The 17,870-nt window shown below is 40.2% G+C and overlaps 1 protein-coding gene across 1 annotated transcript in view; it reads right to left on the bottom strand.

The window, feature by feature from the left end:
- Nucleotides 1-3,384: 3,384 nt before the first annotated feature.
- Nucleotides 3,385-17,870, bottom strand: part of LOC121287345 (serine incorporator 1-like) — a 43,160-nt gene continuing 28,674 nt past the window's right edge. The window contains exons 6-10 of the mRNA XM_041205132.1: nucleotides 14,176-14,345; nucleotides 11,285-11,375; nucleotides 10,102-10,285; nucleotides 6,124-6,354; nucleotides 3,385-4,313 (exon numbers count right to left, since the gene is read on the bottom strand). Of these exons, the coding sequence (XP_041061066.1) occupies nucleotides 4,175-4,313; nucleotides 6,124-6,354; nucleotides 10,102-10,285; nucleotides 11,285-11,375; nucleotides 14,176-14,345 (815 nt within the window). The 3' untranslated portion in view covers nucleotides 3,385-4,174. The remainder of the gene's footprint in view (nucleotides 4,314-6,123; nucleotides 6,355-10,101; nucleotides 10,286-11,284; nucleotides 11,376-14,175; nucleotides 14,346-17,870) is intronic.

Consider the following 17,870-nt stretch of genomic DNA (forward strand, 5'->3'; position numbering starts at 1 on the left):
GCAAGTTGCTGCTGTGCATTTTTTAAATGGTACACACTGTTATCACTTTGCACCAGTGGTGGAGAAAGTGAACGTTTAAGGTGGTAAACCTCTGAATCAAGCCGGCTGCTATGTCCTGGATGATTTTGAGCTTCTTGAGTGTTGTTGGAACAGCATTCACCGAGGCAAATGGAGTGTAGTCCAACACACTCTTGACTTGTGCCTTGTAGATGGTGTAACAGTTTTGGGTGGTTAGTAGGAGAGTTGCCACAGGATTCCCAACCTCTTTCTGATCTGTTCTTATGGTCCCATGACACTAATATGGCTATCCAGTTAAGTTTCTGGTCAATGGTGAGCCTCAGGATATTGATGGTGGGGAGAATTCAGTGATGGCAAAGTCAAAGAGAGGTGATTAACCCCCTCTTATTGGACATGATCATTACCTGGCATAAATGTTATTTGCCACTTATCAGTCCAAGCCTGAATGTTGTCCAAGTCTTGCTGAATGCAGGCACAGGATGGTTCATTATCTGAGAAATTGGGAGTAGTAGTGAACAATGCAATCATCAACAAACATCTTCACTTCTGACCTCATGACGGAAGGAAGGTACTTGAGGAAGCAGCTGAAGATGGTCGAGCCCAAGACAGATACGTGCACAAATATCCTCCAGCAACTACAACCATCTTCCTTTATGTTAGATATGCGCCAGCCAGTGATTTTTCCCTGATTCCTATTGATTTGCATTTTATTAGGGCTCCTTGATGGCACACTTGTGTCAAATGCCACCTTGATGTTAAGGGCAGTCACTTTCACTTCATCTTTCCAATTCGGCTCCTTTGTCCATGCTTGTACCAAAGCTGTAATGAAGTCTGGAACTGAATGGCCCTGTTGGAAGCCAAACTGATGAGTGAGTTGGTCATTGGTGAATAAGTGCTGCTTGATAGCACTGTTGGCAACACTTCCATCACTTTGCTGATGATTGAGTGTAAGCTGATGAAGTGATAATTGATCAGAATGGACTTGTCCTGCTTTTTGTGGGAAGGACTTACCTGACCAATTCAACTCTTTGTCAGGTGGATGCCAGTGTTGCAGCTGTACTGGAACAATTTGGTTGGAGGCATGGATAGTTTTGGAGCACAAGTTTTAAGCACTACATAGGAAATGTTTTCACAGCCCATAGCCTTTGCTTTTCAGTACACCTAGCCATTTCTTAATATCACTTGGAGTGAATCAAATTGGCTGAAAACTGACATCTGTGATGCTGGGGACATCAGGAAGAGACTAAGGTGGATCATCCACCCAGCATTCTGGCTGATAATTGCAAATGCCTCAACCTCATCACTTGCAGTCATGTGCTGCATCCTGCTATCATTGAGAATGGGGATGTTCATGGCACCTGCCTCTCTGGTTAGTTATTTAATTGTCCACCACAACCAGATGTGGCAGGACTGAAAAGCTTTCAACTGATCTTTTGCTTGTGAAATTGTTTAGCTCTGCTTATAGCATGCTGCTTCCACTGTTTAGCATGTATGTAAAATAGAAGGGGGCCAAGTTTAGATTGGGGGGGATCTCCAGAGGCAAAAGTACAGATGATTCTCTCTGCATACGATTTGATAATTAAGAATGGAACCAAGCAATGGAATTTTCACTCATTTAGGAGGATGGTGTGGTCAACTGTGTCAAAGGCTGCAGATAGGTTGAGAAGGATGAGGAGGAATAGTTAACATTCAGAGGATCCCATTGGTAACTTTGATAAGAGCTGTTTCAGTATTGTGGCAGAGCCAGAAGTTTGAAGAGGGTCAAACATGGAATTATGGGAAAGATAGGCATAGGTTTGGGAAGCGGGAATGCATTCAGGATTTGAGAGGAAAGGCGGGGTGGAGATAGTTGGAACTTGCAAACACAGAGGTCAAGGGTTTCTTTTTTCAGAGGGAATGAAAGGAGATTTGAAGTGATTGGGTATGGGGGGGGGTGCGGTTGTGAAAATAGAATAAGAGGAGTGTGATACAACATGGAGAGAAGTCTCCTTCCTGTTTTTTCCATCCTCCACACACTCCAATTTGTCTAAACTTCTGCACATATCCTATTCTTCACAAAGTCTCACTCACCCATCATCCTGTCTTCAATAGCTCATTTGGCTCACCATCCCCAGCACACAAATTATTTCATAGGCTGCTCCGTCAAATCTCTTCTAAGCAAAATCAGTTTCTAAACACTCAATTTTTTAAGACTCCAAACTAATGCATATTTCCCCTCCACAGCCCTTCCCTTTGCTGCAATATTGATGGTAAAGCTTTCAGCTGTCTTTGTCTTTGGAATTCCCACCCCAAGCTGCATTACCTCTTACCCCTTAAATACCCATCTCTTTACCAAGCTTTTGGTCATCCTTCCTAATCTCTTCCTTCCTGGCCTGGCACCCATCTATTCGTGAGGCACCTTGGAATATTTCTTCATGTTAAAGGCACAATATAAATGGAAGCTATCATTGTATACCCATGGCTGGATAACAGAGTACTGTCAGCTTTAAGGCATTGCCAGGGAAAAAGATTCTCTCAAAGAATGGAAAATTTATGGTTGTGGGGAACTGTGTTTGCACTTTCCTCTGATAATTTTTAAAAAAAAAATCTACAAGGCACAAGTTAGGAGTGTGATGGAATACTCCCCACATGCCTGGATGAGTGCAGCTCCAACAACACTCAAGAAACTGGACACCATCCAGGACAAAGCAGCCCGCTTGTTTGGCACCACATCCACAAACATTTACTCCCTAAACCACCGACGCACAGTGACAGCAGCGTGTACCATCTATAGGACGCACTGCAGAAACACACCAAGACTCCTCAGTCAGTACCATCCAAATCCACGACCACTACGTCCTAGAACAAGGGCAGTAGACACATGGAAACACCACCACTTGCAAGCTCTCCTCCAAGCCACACACCATCCTGACTTGGAAATATATTGCTGTTCCTTCACTGTCACTGGTCAAAATCCTGGAACTCCCTCCCTAACAGCACTGTGGGTGTATCTACACCACATGGACTGCAGCGGTTCAAGAAGGTCCTCACCACCAGCTTCTCAAGGGCAATAAGAAATCACAATAAATGCTGGCCTAGCGAGCGACACCCAGATCCCATGAACAAATATAAAACAACTCCCTTTTTCTTTTCCCTCCCTTCAAAAAGTGTGGGGGTTGGGTAAAAAATGCTTGTTTCTTAACTTTCATTGACCAGATTAATCTTACAAAATTAACTATTCTGAGTAAAAACAAATTTATCCTGTCTCAACTAGTGTTTTTTTCAGTTTTAATTACTAACAGCATCAAACAAGCTTGCTCATCATTAATAAGAAAGCTTCAGTTATACATTTTGGAGAAAAGAGAAAAAAATAACACATGATAACACTTATTCTCCAGTACTTTAATAGTGCTAAATGCTTAATACAAGTTTGGTTAGGATAGTTTAGCAATCATCTTTTCTATCTTTTTTAATATAAACTCTTTACAGACAAGATTATTTGGACTAGGCTTCATTTGCAACATGCATGAAAAATTTTGGCTCACTCCCTCGTTGGCCTATTTCTATCCATAATGTTTTCTACTAGATATACAAAACAAGTTAAATATTGGGTACAAGTCACTATTGAACTCTTATTTTTTTTGTTTTGATCTTACAAGTACAGAAGAATAATGGCATGTTTATTAACTGTAACACCTATGTGATTTATATCATGCACAAAAAGGTGCACAATTTTTCACGATATCTTATTAAAATCTTCAATTTTAAAAAGCAACTGGAGCATAAACACATAGAACATAACAGCAAGCCTCTGAAAAGCAGCAATAAATGCTTTGGGAAACTGTAAAGAGCTTCCATTAAAACTGCCTTACAACCCACAACAACCTAAATTAAGAGTTTTAAAATTGACCACCCTCCCACCCCCGCAACCTCCCCATCCTTATAGCCTTTCAATTTCAAAAGGATGCAACAAAGTGCATGTTTATCTGGAGATGATAATATTAAGGCTAAAAACATTATTTTTTGTTTTATGCAATGATTCAGTGCAATAGGCCCAATAAATGTTTTGCGGTATGCAATGCTTTTTAAAAAAAAAATCAATAGCTATACCATTTGGTTTCAGGTTAGATGGACTTTGTTTAATTCGGCAATCGTGGTCAAACAAGAATGCAGTACTCTAGTCAAAGTCACGATTAGTGAGAATAAGAGGGGCCACCAATGTCCAGATATACAACAGAAGGCAGACCCAGCTTGAAGTGATCTTCACCCACACAGACGGCCATTTGCTTGTCATTGTTTTGAAATCAGCATCAGGGCTGTAGGGGGGAAAACAAATAATTAAAAATAAAAAGTTGATAGCTTTTCAATCACCCCCAAAACAAAATAGGGGTGTCACCACAAGAAATTTCCACTTTGCATACTCTCAAGATTTCACATAACATACAATTGCTTGGCAGGTGCAGTACAAGCTAACCACATGTAACCAAATTTGCTGATGATACTGAGATAGATAGGAAAGCAAGTTGGGAGGAGGATACAAAGAATCCGAAAAGGGATATAGATAGGTTAAGTGAGTTGACAAAAAAAAATGGCAGATGAAGTATCTAGAGTGAAAATGTGAGGTTGCCCACTTTGGCAGGGAGAATAGAAAAGCAGAATATTATTTAAATGGAGAGAGACTGCAGAATGCTGCATGACAGAGGGAACTGGGTGTCCTTGTACATGAATTACAAAACGTTAGCATACAAGTAAAGCAAATAATTAGGAAGGCAAATAGAATGCTGGCCTTTATTGCAAGGGTGATGGAGTATAAAAGTAGAAAAGTTGTGTGCAGCGCCTTGGTGAGACGGCACCTTGCACATTTTTGGTCTCCTTACTTAAAGGGCGATATATTTGCATTGGAAGCAGTTCAGGGAAGGTTCACAAAGCTGATTCCTGGGGTGAAGTAGTTGTCTTATGAGGAAAGGTTGGGCGTATACTCAATTAGTTTAGAGGTGGTCTTATTGAAACAAATAAGATTCTGAGAGGGCTTGACAGGGTAGATGCTGAGAGCACGTTTCCTCACATGGGGGAATCTCGAACAGGTTAAAAATAAGGGGTCAGCCATTTAAGGCAGAGGTGGAGGAGGAATTTCTTCTTTCAGAGTCATTAGTCTTTGGAGTTCTCTTCTTCAGAGAGCAGTGGGGGCTGGATCATTTAATATATTTGAGGCTGAGTTAGGCAGATTTTTTATTGGAAAGGAATGAAGGGTTATGGGGGACAGGCAGGAAAATAGAGTTAAGGCCACAATCAGATCAGCCATGGTCTTATTGAATGGCAGAGTAGATCCGAAGGGCTAAACAGCCTACTCCTGCTCCTATTTCTTATGATCTTATAAGTAAACCTCCTTTTCCTCTGTTCAATGTATCTTAATCATAAACATAGCACAGAATCTCCTACCTGGTGCATCAATATGAAATTATCTATTTCCCTATTATGGCTTCCAAGTGCCATTTTTTTTTGTCCACTCACTTAACCTATCTATATCCCTTTTCGGGTTCTTTGTATCCTCCTCCCAACTTGCTTTCCTATCTATCTCAGTATCATCAGCAAATTTGGTTACAATGTGGTTAGCTTCCAAGTGTTAAATTTGTAGAATAGGATCTTAGCACAGGTGGCAGCCATTTGGTCCATAAGGAGGGGAACAGAATTAAATGCTATCTTGAAGCAGAACGTACGAGTGGCAGATGACAGAGCACAAGTGACACAGGGTCCACCTGACTTACCATAAGTGGTAGGTTTTGCTTTATTAGTCATTTTATGGTTGCAATTGTGAAATTATTCTACTCTCAAATTATAAACCCAAAGTATTGGTGTTATTTCAGTGTAGATTTACATTTCAAATTATTTTGAGTGTATGATACTCCATCAAACCAACTAATGCAGGGGAATTGGATTATATCGTAAGAAGTTATATAAAAAGTAAAGGAAGCACATGTGCTTAAATTATAGTTGACTTTGTATTGTATTCCAACCAAGAACTGACAGATACAATTAAGATCTATTTCCAGTTTATAAAATTGCATTAAATACTGAGGAATAATTCACCCTTTGAAAAGAAGTCTCTGCTATAATGCAATTACTTACCTGTACCAGTTTGTAAGCGTCATCATAATGTACAGTGAAGCCAGAAAAAGCATGAAATGGAAGAATGAATAGTTATACTGGACTGCATCCTGCTCATTATCGTGGACTCTTCGTACTCCATCTCCCCCTTCAATGCCAACAGCATCTCCAGCCAAGGAGTCATCCAACATGACAGTCTCACTGCCTGAGAGTATTAGTTTATTCACCTGACTGTTGTTCGAGGAACGAATGCTGAAAACAGAAAATTACAATAATCAGCACAACACCAGGCGTATCTAAAAATGAGGTGCCAACCTGGTGAAGTTACAACACAGGATCACATCCACGCCAAACACCGGAAGCAACATGCAATAGGAGCAAGCAATTCTACAATCAACAGATCAAAGTTCTGCAGTCCTGCACTTCCAGGTGTGAATGGTGGTAGCCAATAAAATAACTAACATCCCCATCCTCAATGATGAGGAAGCCCAGTATGTCAGTGCAAAAAACAAGATTGAAACATTTGCAACTACTTCAGCCTGAAGTGTTGAGTGGATGATTTATTTTGGCCTCCTCCTGCAGTCCCCAGCAACACAGACACCAGTCTTCAGCCCATTCGATTCACTCCATGTGATATCATGAAGTAGCTGAAGGCAGTTTGCTGGATATAGCAAAGGCTACAGGCCCTGCCCGCATCCTGGGCGAACTGAAGGCTTGTGCTGCAGAACAAGCCATGCCTCTGGCCAAGCTGTGCCTAAGGCAATAACACTGGCATCTACCTGGCAATATGGATAATTTCTCAGGTATGTCTTGTCCACAAAAGGCAGGACAAATCCAATCTGGCCAAACACTCCCTCATCAGTCTGTTCTCGATCATCAGCAAAGTGATTGAAAGAGTTGTTGACGCTAAGCAGCACATATAAAGCAATAGTCTGCTTACCGATGTTCAATTTGGGATCCACCAAGGTTACTCAGCTCCAGACCTCATTACAACCTTAGGCCAAACATGGACAAAAGAGGTGAATAGAAATCAGGGGGAAAATTTTCCACTGGTTGGAATCATACCGAGCACAAAGGAAAATGGTAGTGGTTGTTGGAAGCCAATCATCTCAGTCCCGTAACAATGCTGCAGGAGTTCCTCAGGGTAGTGTCCTAGGCCCAACCATCTTCAGCTATTTCACCAATGACCTTCACTCCATCATAAATACAGAAGTGGGGATGTTTGCTGATGATTGCACAATGCTTAGCAACATTCGCAACATCTCAGATACTGAAGCAGTCCATGCCCAGATGCAGCAAAACCTGGACAACATTCAGATTGGGGCTAATAGGTGGCAAGTGCCAGGCAATTACCATCTTCAATAAGAGAGAATCTAACCATCTACCCCTTGACATTCATTGGCATTACCATCGCTGAATCCCCCACCACCAACATCCTAGGGGTTACCACTGACCAGAAACTGAACCCAGCCAGCCATATAAATACGGTGGCTACAAGAGCAGGTCAGAAGCTGGAAATTCTGTGGCAAGTAACTTGCTTCCCGACTCTCCAAAGACTGTTCACCATCTACAAGGCATAAGTCAGGAGTGTGATGAAATATACGCCTGGATGAGTGCAGATCCAACAACACTCAGGAAGTTCAGCACCATCCAGGATAAAACAACCCCCTTGTTCGGCACCCCATCCCCCACTTTAAACATTCACTCCCTCGGCCACCGGGCGCACAATGGCAGCAGTGTGTACCATATACAAGATGCAGTAACTCACCAAACCTCCTTTGACAGCATCTTCCAAACCCATAACCTCTACCACCTAGAAGGACAAGGGCAGCAGACGCATGGGAACACCATCACGTGTAAGTTCCCATCCAAACCACATACCAACCTGAGATGGAAATATTTTGCCATTCCTTCATTGTCAGTGGGTCAAAAAGCCCGGAACTCCCTTCCCAACAGCTCCGTGAGTGTATCTAAAGCAGATGAACTGCAGAGGTTCAAGATGGCAGTTCACCATCACCTGAAGAGCATTGGACAACAAATGCTGGCCTTGCCAGTAATGCTCAGATCCCAATGAAGAATTTTAAAAACTCACTTCAGCTGCAGTAACAGCATTAACATTAAATTCAGCCAATTTAGGAGGGCTGAGATTAGCTGCTCTTCACATTAAAGATGCATTCAACTAGGTCTGGAACCAAGACAGCCTCACAAAAATTGTCAGCAGTAGTTAAAAGAAAAATCCTCAAGGGGTTAGAATCATACCTTACTTAAAATGGAAGATGGTTGCAGTTGTCAGAGGTCAACGACTGCAGCCCCTAGGAAATTTTTGCAGGAGTTTCTAAGGAAAGTGTTCTCAGTCCCACAATCTTCAGCTGTTTCATGAATGGCCTATCCAATTTTAAAGGTCAGAGGTAGGACTGTTTGCTGATGATCCAGTGTTTACCTCCATTTACAGCCATTCCATGGCAGCGTACAACAGGACCTGGATAACATCCATACAGCTGACAAGTTCCAAGCAACATTCATGAAATCTAAGGGTCAGACAGCACCCATCCCTATCAAGAGAAAACCCAACTAGCTCTCCTTGACCTTCAACAGAACCATCATAACCAATCAAAATCATCATCAATCCTGCTGGTCACCAATGACCAGAGGCTTAAATGGACCAGCCATACTAAGATAGAAGGTGGATATTCTGTAATGAATGGCTCATCCCAATCTCCAAAGTCTCCTATGAACTACAAGGCTCAAGTCAAAAGTGGATGGAATATTCACCATTTGTATGGATGGATACAGTTGCAACAACTGAAGAAACTCAAACACCATCAAAGAAAAAGCCCCACTACTAGACTCAATATTCAGCCCTCCATCTCCAGAGTACATGCTGCAGCTACAGATTTTAATGATTACATATATTGGGAGATACTCAACAGCTCCAGTCGGAGAACAACGAAGGGAGCTTTACCACCTCCACAACGAGACTAAGAGGGTCAGGGTGGGGAGCCTTAAATCAAGGAATTCAGGGAATATGCCACCAACATGCATGCTTCGGTTTTGTGCGAGTTGGGTTTCGGGCACCTGAGTAACGCATTCTGGAAAAGCAGGTCTGTAAACTTAATATTTAAATAAGGCTCTGTTCCTGATATTTTGACAGTAATTTGAATGCAACAACATCCGCACAGGTTCTCTACAACTCAGGAAACCTGACACTAAGGAATATATCTATGAACATGTATTTCCAGAAGGCAATCAGTAAATTTCCACTTAAGAGATTTACAAAAATGAGAGCACATAGAATTAGAGCTGGCCTTCGACTTGAGTTGGGATGGAGACGACAGAGAGTGGGGATAAAGAGTATGTTCTCTGATTGGCCATATGCAACAAGTAGTGTTCCCTAGGATCTGTTTTGGTGATTCAACTACCCTCCCTACTTAACCCCCTTGCCGGCCACACTACCTTCCTGATCAACACCCCCTTCTAGTCCCTTTTAAGGACTTACCAGAGGGCTACTGTAGGCCTCTTCTCCAGTTAGCTGCTTGACCCATTAGGTGTCCCCAGCTCGCCAGTTCACTAATGAGGCCCAGTAAGGATGCCTCATTCAAACATAGGGATCAATCTTTGTGCTCATATTTGGGTATAAATGCAATTGTGCCCTTTTATTTCTCAGAATATATCCCTCAGACCAACCTATTTCAAAATGGATGTTACTAATATTGCTATATTTACAATTCTAAGTGTGAACTTATCTTTCCTATATGTGTTGCCACAGCTGGTCTTCCTACAACCAAAGGTTTTAAGTTACATGGTTTTCTAGAAGAATAGGGAAATCAGGTTGCTTCAGGTCATTGGCCAGATGAATTGGCCATTCAAGCTAATTCTAGCAAACATACCCATACAATTCCAATAAACAACTGAATGAAAAATATAGTACCATTGAATTAAATGTCCGATTTAACAATTTTTAATGATAACGTAGCTTAACAATTCCTGCTCCGACCATACCTTGAATATAGTAGACAAAGAATGAAGAGGGTGAGTCCAATAATACTCTGTGCATCCCACCACTGCACTGAGATTGGAGGCGAAGATGTTTCATTTACTAAAAGTTCACTCCCATTGGCTGGACTCAAGGTAGGTGCCGCCAACTGTTTAATAAGGTTCAAAAGGCTAGGATTGCATTGTCGGTCTGAAAATGAGGCACAGGATCTAGTTTAAACATTGCTAGGTCTTGACCTACAAATTATACTAATTTTAAATGGGTGTGTACATGAGCAATGCTTTTACAGCTGATTAAATAATGAAACAAACTGTAGAAATTAAATAACAAGGAGCTCCAATGATTAAGATGCTGGGAAATGATTCCATAGAAATAATGGGCTTAATTTTAACCCATTGGAAATCCACTACTTAAAAGTTAAAATCTGGCCCAATATACTTGGTAGGTTATCCACGTGACAAATTGCTCAAAAGCTGACATTATTTACATGGAACTGAATTTTCAAATTGGAATTGGAAACCCGACATCTGGATAATTTCCGGGTCCCGAGCTTGCACTGCAACTGCATCACTCACACAATGCTATCTTGAAATGCAAATGCCCTAATTGGGCTGGAAGAAAGCTCAGTGCCCAATTAGTGGCACCAAACATTGTCAGGAGGTTGCAGCTGCATACAGAGTGCAATCTGCCAAGGCAGATAGCAGCCATGATAGGGCCTGCCGTTGCCTTGCAGAAGAGAGCAGGTAGGTTGCACCTTGGAGGGCCAGCAGCCTCACTAAACACAAAAGCGATCAAATGCAAGTAAAGTGCAATATCTGGTGCAAGATTCCCCAGCTCCCAATATTTTTCAACTTAGAAAACTTTAACTTCTGCCCACTTTGAACCCAACAGTCGTGCACTAATGTGCACCAAATTGTTCGGATTTGGCAATTTATTTTGAAAATTGCATTCTCGCCCTCAGTGGCAAGTTAATAATGGGCTTAATGGACTGTTAATTGGAAGTAAGCGGGTCTCCCATTCCTCCTTCCTTGCCATTCTATTTCCTTCCCTGTGAAATTTGCATGTTTCCCGAAGCAGCGGGATCCAGTGGGACCCTCCAGGAATGCAATTTTCAAATCGCATATGTCATATGAAAGCACAGAACACTTTATCCTTAGCCAAACCCTTTTGTAAAACGTGGGGGCTTACCGGGTTCATTAGACATTGCAGACCATGTGAGATACATAGTATACAGTGTGATGATTGAAGATTGAAGAAGACCAGACCGAGGTTGCACTTCCTATAAAAGTTAAAAACATTATAGTTTAGGAAAATATACATAACAGTGCATTAAACATTTTGAACCCCAACTTAGTAACATTCCTAGTAAAAATGTTACTGGAATCAAAGCAAGTAAATCGTACACTCGAAGAAATTAGTCATTGGAGTGGGGAAGATCACCAGGAGGTCAATTCACGTGGCAGCATGTGGATAATTTTCAGTATGTGAAGCAAGGGTTCTGCTACAATCCCCGAGTCATTCTATCATTTGACTAGATATCACAGTGAAAGATTTACAACTAGCAAAAAAGCAGAGAAACATCATGAAAGTTTGAGATGGACCAAAAGTCATAATTTAAATGAATACAGCCAAGTTGCTTTGTCTTTCCATGCACTGAAACCAGAAATTCTTCTTTTTCCAAGTTCCTTTCTTCTCTTTTCCCCCTTTAGTCTGTCAGCAAGTGTAATTTTCCAGTTGCAATGGTTTGACTTAACTCTAAGTAACAACAGGCTGTATGTTACTGCAGTCAAAAAGGTACTCATTCATGAAGGAAAGTCGCATAAAACAAAAAGTGGTAATATATAAATTTGGTTCTTAAATTTAGAGTTATCGGAATAAGGCTCCCAAACATGATCTCTACTAGCTTTTCAAATACAGGGAGAACTCACTTAAAGTTGTGGCTGCATTCCTGAAAATTGCGACTTTAAGTGAAATGACTAAGTGAATCATGGGTTCCATAGGAACCAATGTTAAAGCCAGAGTTAGGCTCCTACAGACAACTGCTACCCGGAAAATCAAAGTACAAATTGAAATACTGTACTGTGCATTCCTAATGAATACACAGCTGAAATAACTGGCAAAATAAATTAAAGCATTAAATATAAAATAAGTAAAATACATGATATAATTTTTACAAATTAAAATCACCTCAATACAATAATTTTAGATTGACCAGGTTCCATCTAATGGCAGAAATTGGTCAGTGCAGGAAGCTGCTGGAATACAGGGACTAACTGCAATGACTAACTTCTGCCAATAGATGGAGACCAGGAGCTTCGGTGCAGAACAGGAGCCAGGAGTGAAGCAAGCAGCACAGTTGGGGGGCAGGCAGGATGGAGAGCAATGTCAGGTGGCTGGGGGTGTGGAGAGAGGCAGGCCAGCGAGGAACAGCGGGGGAGTGCAGGCAGGCCGGACTGCAACATTGGTTGGTTAGCTGGGGGGGGGGGGGGGGGGGGGGGGGGGGGGGCAGCCTGGACAGTAACACTGGGAGACAAGGCGCAGCAGGAGAGGGGGAAGAAGGACTGAGGTCAAGGACGGAAGCACTGCGGGAAAGGTTTTGTGCATACATAGGGAACAGAAGAGGAAGTCTGTAGCAAACAACTTTAACGTGAAACTGGCAACGTTAAATGGATATACTGACACTACTTTATTTACGACATTAAACTGAAACATAATTAAATGAGTGTGAGGACTAAAAAGGAGTTCATGCCAAAGATTTTGATGGTGCTGCCCAGTCCGAAATGTTTATTTTTTCTCTAATGTTTGATTCAAGGAGTAAGCATCAAAGGTGTTGCATGCTGAATTTTTCTTAAACATATAGTAGTCTGAAAATTCATTCATACTCAGGATGTTGAGATATTCATTACAAGATTGTTATTCAGAATGTCAAATATTTCAGACTATGAGCAGATTGTCCTTAAGTTAGGCATCATGCCATTCGAATCACTCTGCTGGGCACTTAAATAAAGCAGAACTTTGAAATCTGCTGTTAACACACCAGATGATGGGAATTTGCCCGAGTTGTAACAGTGATTGACAAAGCCTCCTATCTTAAGGAACAGCTCAGAGTGCACTTGCTTGCTTGCACATTGGGCATGCAGTATTCTTGCATCAGCAATCTGTGTTTTAAAACAAGTCTGAACCAATTAGGCTTTGAGAAGTTGAGCTACAGCAGAGCAGCCATAATGAATCAGTAAGCAATACCTTTACTTTTCATAAACTAGAAGCACAGAAAAATAAATTTATTGTACTGTGAAATACTTAATTCACCTATCTTATGAAAATACATAATGAAATGGTTGATCTGAAGTTACACTTCACTTGAGTGTTTTACAATCATCTTCCATAAGAGATAGAATTCACATGGTAGTAGAGGATACTTGTCAGTAAAAGAAGCAAGGGTTCTGCTATGATCACTGAGTCTTTCTATCATTTGTCTGGAAATAGGTAATGAAAGGTATACTTCAGATCTTAGATAATCTGAAATTAGTTTATAAGAGTGACTGGTGAAACTGAACACAACAGAATATCTAGCACAAAAACTCTTAAAAGCTAAAACTAGCATTATGGAAATAAATTCTAAAATTCAGCTCTGGCAAAATTCAAACTTTTACAGGAGTATTTGGGAAACTTTGACTCTTTGTGGGTGGGACCTCCTTTTTACAGTTAAGCTTCAAAATTGGCCAATTTCTTCTTTGGTATTTAAAAATAATGCTTCTATAAGTACGCTTCAAGTAGATGGTAAGCTTACTGCTAATAACATAGCTCACTTCCCAGGAATATTTGACTCAAGGATGTGTCCCATTTAGTTACAACCATTTCTCAATATAAACAAGTTGCGCAAAGAAAAAAATAATCAACCCAACCCTCATTGTGGGAGAAACATAAGGAAAAGAACTAAGGAAATCATTTTAGGCACTCAAGCAGCTGATTCAAGAACAAAGCCAAAGGAGAACCTAGGCTGATCCTGTGCTTTCATATTAGTATGTGGTATGAAAACAAAAATATCAGGAAATCAGACAGTGCATGTATATTCTTACCTGTACTTTCGGAAGAATAGAAGTTATGGAAACAACAATGCAAAGAATCATGTTGAAACTAATGAAGAACTTGTTCTCAACACATCCTTCAGGTTTGGTGTAAAACACATAGAAAAGCACAATTGCTATGAAAGACAAGATGTAATTCAGGCTGGTGATGGAGATCAAGGCTGTAAAAGAAATCACAAAAAGCAAATCTGTATTATAACTTAAAATAAAACTCCAAAAATGAGTTAACTGATGGAGCAAACCATTTTTTAACTTTAGTCAAGTTAAAAACAGCTGCAATATTCTCTCTCAGCCTAAATAATCTGTTACTGCAAAACAACTTTGAAGTAGTGCTGTGTGTTGCATAGTTTGCTCCATACTTGAATTCCTGCAACTGCACTGTGACAACTTACACCTCTATAGTGCTCCTCAGTTAGAAACATGACAGCACTTTTCTGGGTGGTGATCAAAAAGTTCACCGAGTAGAAAAAGATGATGGGTTTGATAATATTCTCAAGCAAGAGGGTCTTTAGAAGGCTTGCATCAAAAAACTGAAAAATCATTTCCCAATTTTCATATTCTAAGTCCGCTTATCATTAAATGGCTTAATTCTGAAATGCACCTGTACAAGACATGACCAATTATTCATTTAGACATTACAAAAGTCAAAGAGAATTCCTCTCATTTTTTCACATCCATCTGAGTTTGAAGTCAAGAACATGAAAAAAGTCATGGGCAAATGGCTCTCTCTAATCCATCAAGGTTCATTCCAGGAGCAAATTAACTTCCCCCATGATAGTATTCAATTGAATAGCCACAATATTTTACCCTTTATTATATATCTTGGTACATTATTTAAAATACTTTTTACCCTAAAAGCCTTTTTTCCTGATGTCTGATTTCCATTTATGATCATATCCTTCTTCTCAGATTTGAAATAATAACATAAGAAATAGGAGTAGATCATTAGGGCCCTCAACACTGCACCACCATTCAATGCAATCATGACTAATCAACCTTAGTGCGTGAAGGTAGAGTTATCTCCATTACCATCAATCCCCCCAGTCCCTAGAAATCTATCGATTTCTGTTTTAAATATACTCAACAACTGACCATCCATAACTCTGAGCAAAGAATTCAAAAATTCTAAATTCTGAGTGGAGTTTTTTTTTCTAATCTCAGTCCTAATGCCTGACCTCCTATTCTGAGAGTGTGGCCCCAGTTCTGGACTCCCCCAAGGGGAAATTATCCTCCCGACATTTAGTGTCAAATCCCTAGAGAATTTTATGTTTCAATTAGATCATCACTAATTTTTCTAAATTCTAGGGAAAATAGGCCCTGTTTTGTCAACATCTCCTTATAGGACAATCCTGTCTTCCCAGGCATCAGTGTAGTGAACCTTCTCTCTAACACAAGTATATCCTTCCTTAGGTATACAGTGCTCCAGGGTGTGATCTCACCAGACCCTTAATAACTATAGTCAGAATTCTTTACATTTAAATTCCAATTCCTTTGTAATAAAGGTTAACATACCATTTGCCTTCAAAAGTGCTTGCAGTCATCTTTCTGTACTTTTTGTACAAGGACACCTAGGTTCCTCTGAATACCAACATTTCCATATATCTTACTATTTAAATATTCTGCTTTTCTACTTTCCTAAGTGGATAACTTTATGCTTCCCTGCATTATAGTCCCATATGCCATGTTCTTGCTCAGTAACTCAACCCTTTGGAGTCTCTTTTTGTCCTCCTCACAGCTTACATTCCTCAATATATTAATCTAGAAATCTTATATATACACTCCTTCTCCTCTCAGTCTATATAAAGATTAAGTCCCCATGATTACCTTATTACTCTTGTTATGCGTGCTTCTAATTTTCTGATTTATACTCTGCCCAATGACTTAGGTCATCCACCCAAAACACTTACTGCTTCTCTTTCCATAGATGCTACAAGACCTGGTGAGTATTTCCAACATTTTCTTTTTCTATTTCAGATTTCCAGCACCTGGAATATTTTGCTTCTATATCTTTATTGAACACTGTTTCCTAAGTGTGGTGCAACCACAGGAATCATGAAGCCACAGCATAGTTCAGCACAAATCTCTAGAAAATGAGTTCTTCAAAAAGGAAGCACAAAAGGAAGATGGAATGGAAGGAAGGAAAGAAGGATTTAAAAGGGCACTTTTCACCTCAAGACGGCTCAAGTGCTTTTAACCAATGGATTCTTTCTGAAGCAGGCCTTTTCATGTAGGCAAAAAGCAACAAATTTGTACACAACCATGTCTCTCAAACATTCCTTGCTACTCTGCAGCTGATGCTTTATCATTGTGGCCATGTCTTACCTGAAAACCTAATCAAGGAGTGTCAGCAAGAAAGTGATTGCAAGGCCATTGCAGCAGAGCTCAATCCTAGCAAACAGGATGATTAAAAGTGTCTTTTCTGGTAGTAGACATAGAATTATTGTTGAAAAGTCACAACCTGAAACATTAACTCCAGTTTCTCTCTCCACAGTTGCTGCCAGACCTGCTAAAAATTTCCAGCATTATCTATTTTTATTTCAGATATTCCAGCATTCACAGCATTTTGCTTTTGGTTAATTATGCTGCAATTTGTAACTTTCCTAATCATGCAGTAAATACACTTCAAAATTTCCTATTTCAGCCCTTGAAAAAGCTTTTCAGTTTCAGAATTAGATTTTTTAAACATTCTTAAATATGAGTCTTCAACTGAGTTTCAGTTTCACATGCAGTGATCTTCAGCAACAGCGCCGTTTAACAACCATAGTACAGTCTTCAGACATCTTTTTGAGTTTTCTAATATCCCACACAATGAGAAGCTGTTACTTGGTTTCTCATTCTAATAGTGTCCCATGGAAAATTTATTCAACAGCTTCGGGCAAAGCAAATACAAATGAATGAATACTGTATGTGCAGATGCCCTTAGAAGATAGATTCTTTCTACTGTATTGGCTCCCAAAGTAAAATAGCTTGCTGATATTTGAAGCTGCACACAAATTTTCCAATTTGGTTAGGTAACGTAGGGTTCTAAAACCTTTCGTCTTAACTTAGCAGCGTGCAATGTCTTCTGCAGCAAGGACAGGTTGGGTGCAGGGGGAGGCAGAAATAAATAATGAAAATTCACAAAGGTAAAAGGGGAGGAAAGAGAATGTTCATTCCATAACAAACCCTAACAAAGATGTAGACAAAGATAAAATAAAAAAGGTCAAATCCTTCTATTTGAGTGCTGACTACAGAAGGTTAGAAAAAGGATAGAGGAGGATCCAGATGACATGAAAAATGCATTAAAAAATCTCCCTTGCATTCTTCCATCACTACACTGGCTCCCATTTTGTTCGAGTGCTGCTCTAAGTAGTTACTTAGTGGGGGATCTACAATTTGGATTAATGGTTCCTCAGATTTTCCCACACTTATTTAATGTTCTTAGATGTTTTGTGGCACAATCCCTTACTGGCATGACATACACCAATGCTCTGCAATCATATAATACTTGAGCACACTCCACATTAGGACGTAATAACACACCGTCAATGGTAATTAAGGGATGCTAACAAATGATTGTTCAGAGAGATGAGGTTTAAGATTTTAAAATCAGTGACAGAACTAGACAAAGGACTTTAGGGAGGAAGTTGCACAGTAGGACTGAGACAATTCAAAACTCTAGTAAGTGATGATACAGAGGGAGAAAA

Source organism: Carcharodon carcharias, chromosome 14, assembly GCF_017639515.1.
Source record: "Carcharodon carcharias isolate sCarCar2 chromosome 14, sCarCar2.pri, whole genome shotgun sequence".
Taxonomy (NCBI): Eukaryota; Metazoa; Chordata; class Chondrichthyes; order Lamniformes; family Lamnidae; genus Carcharodon; species Carcharodon carcharias.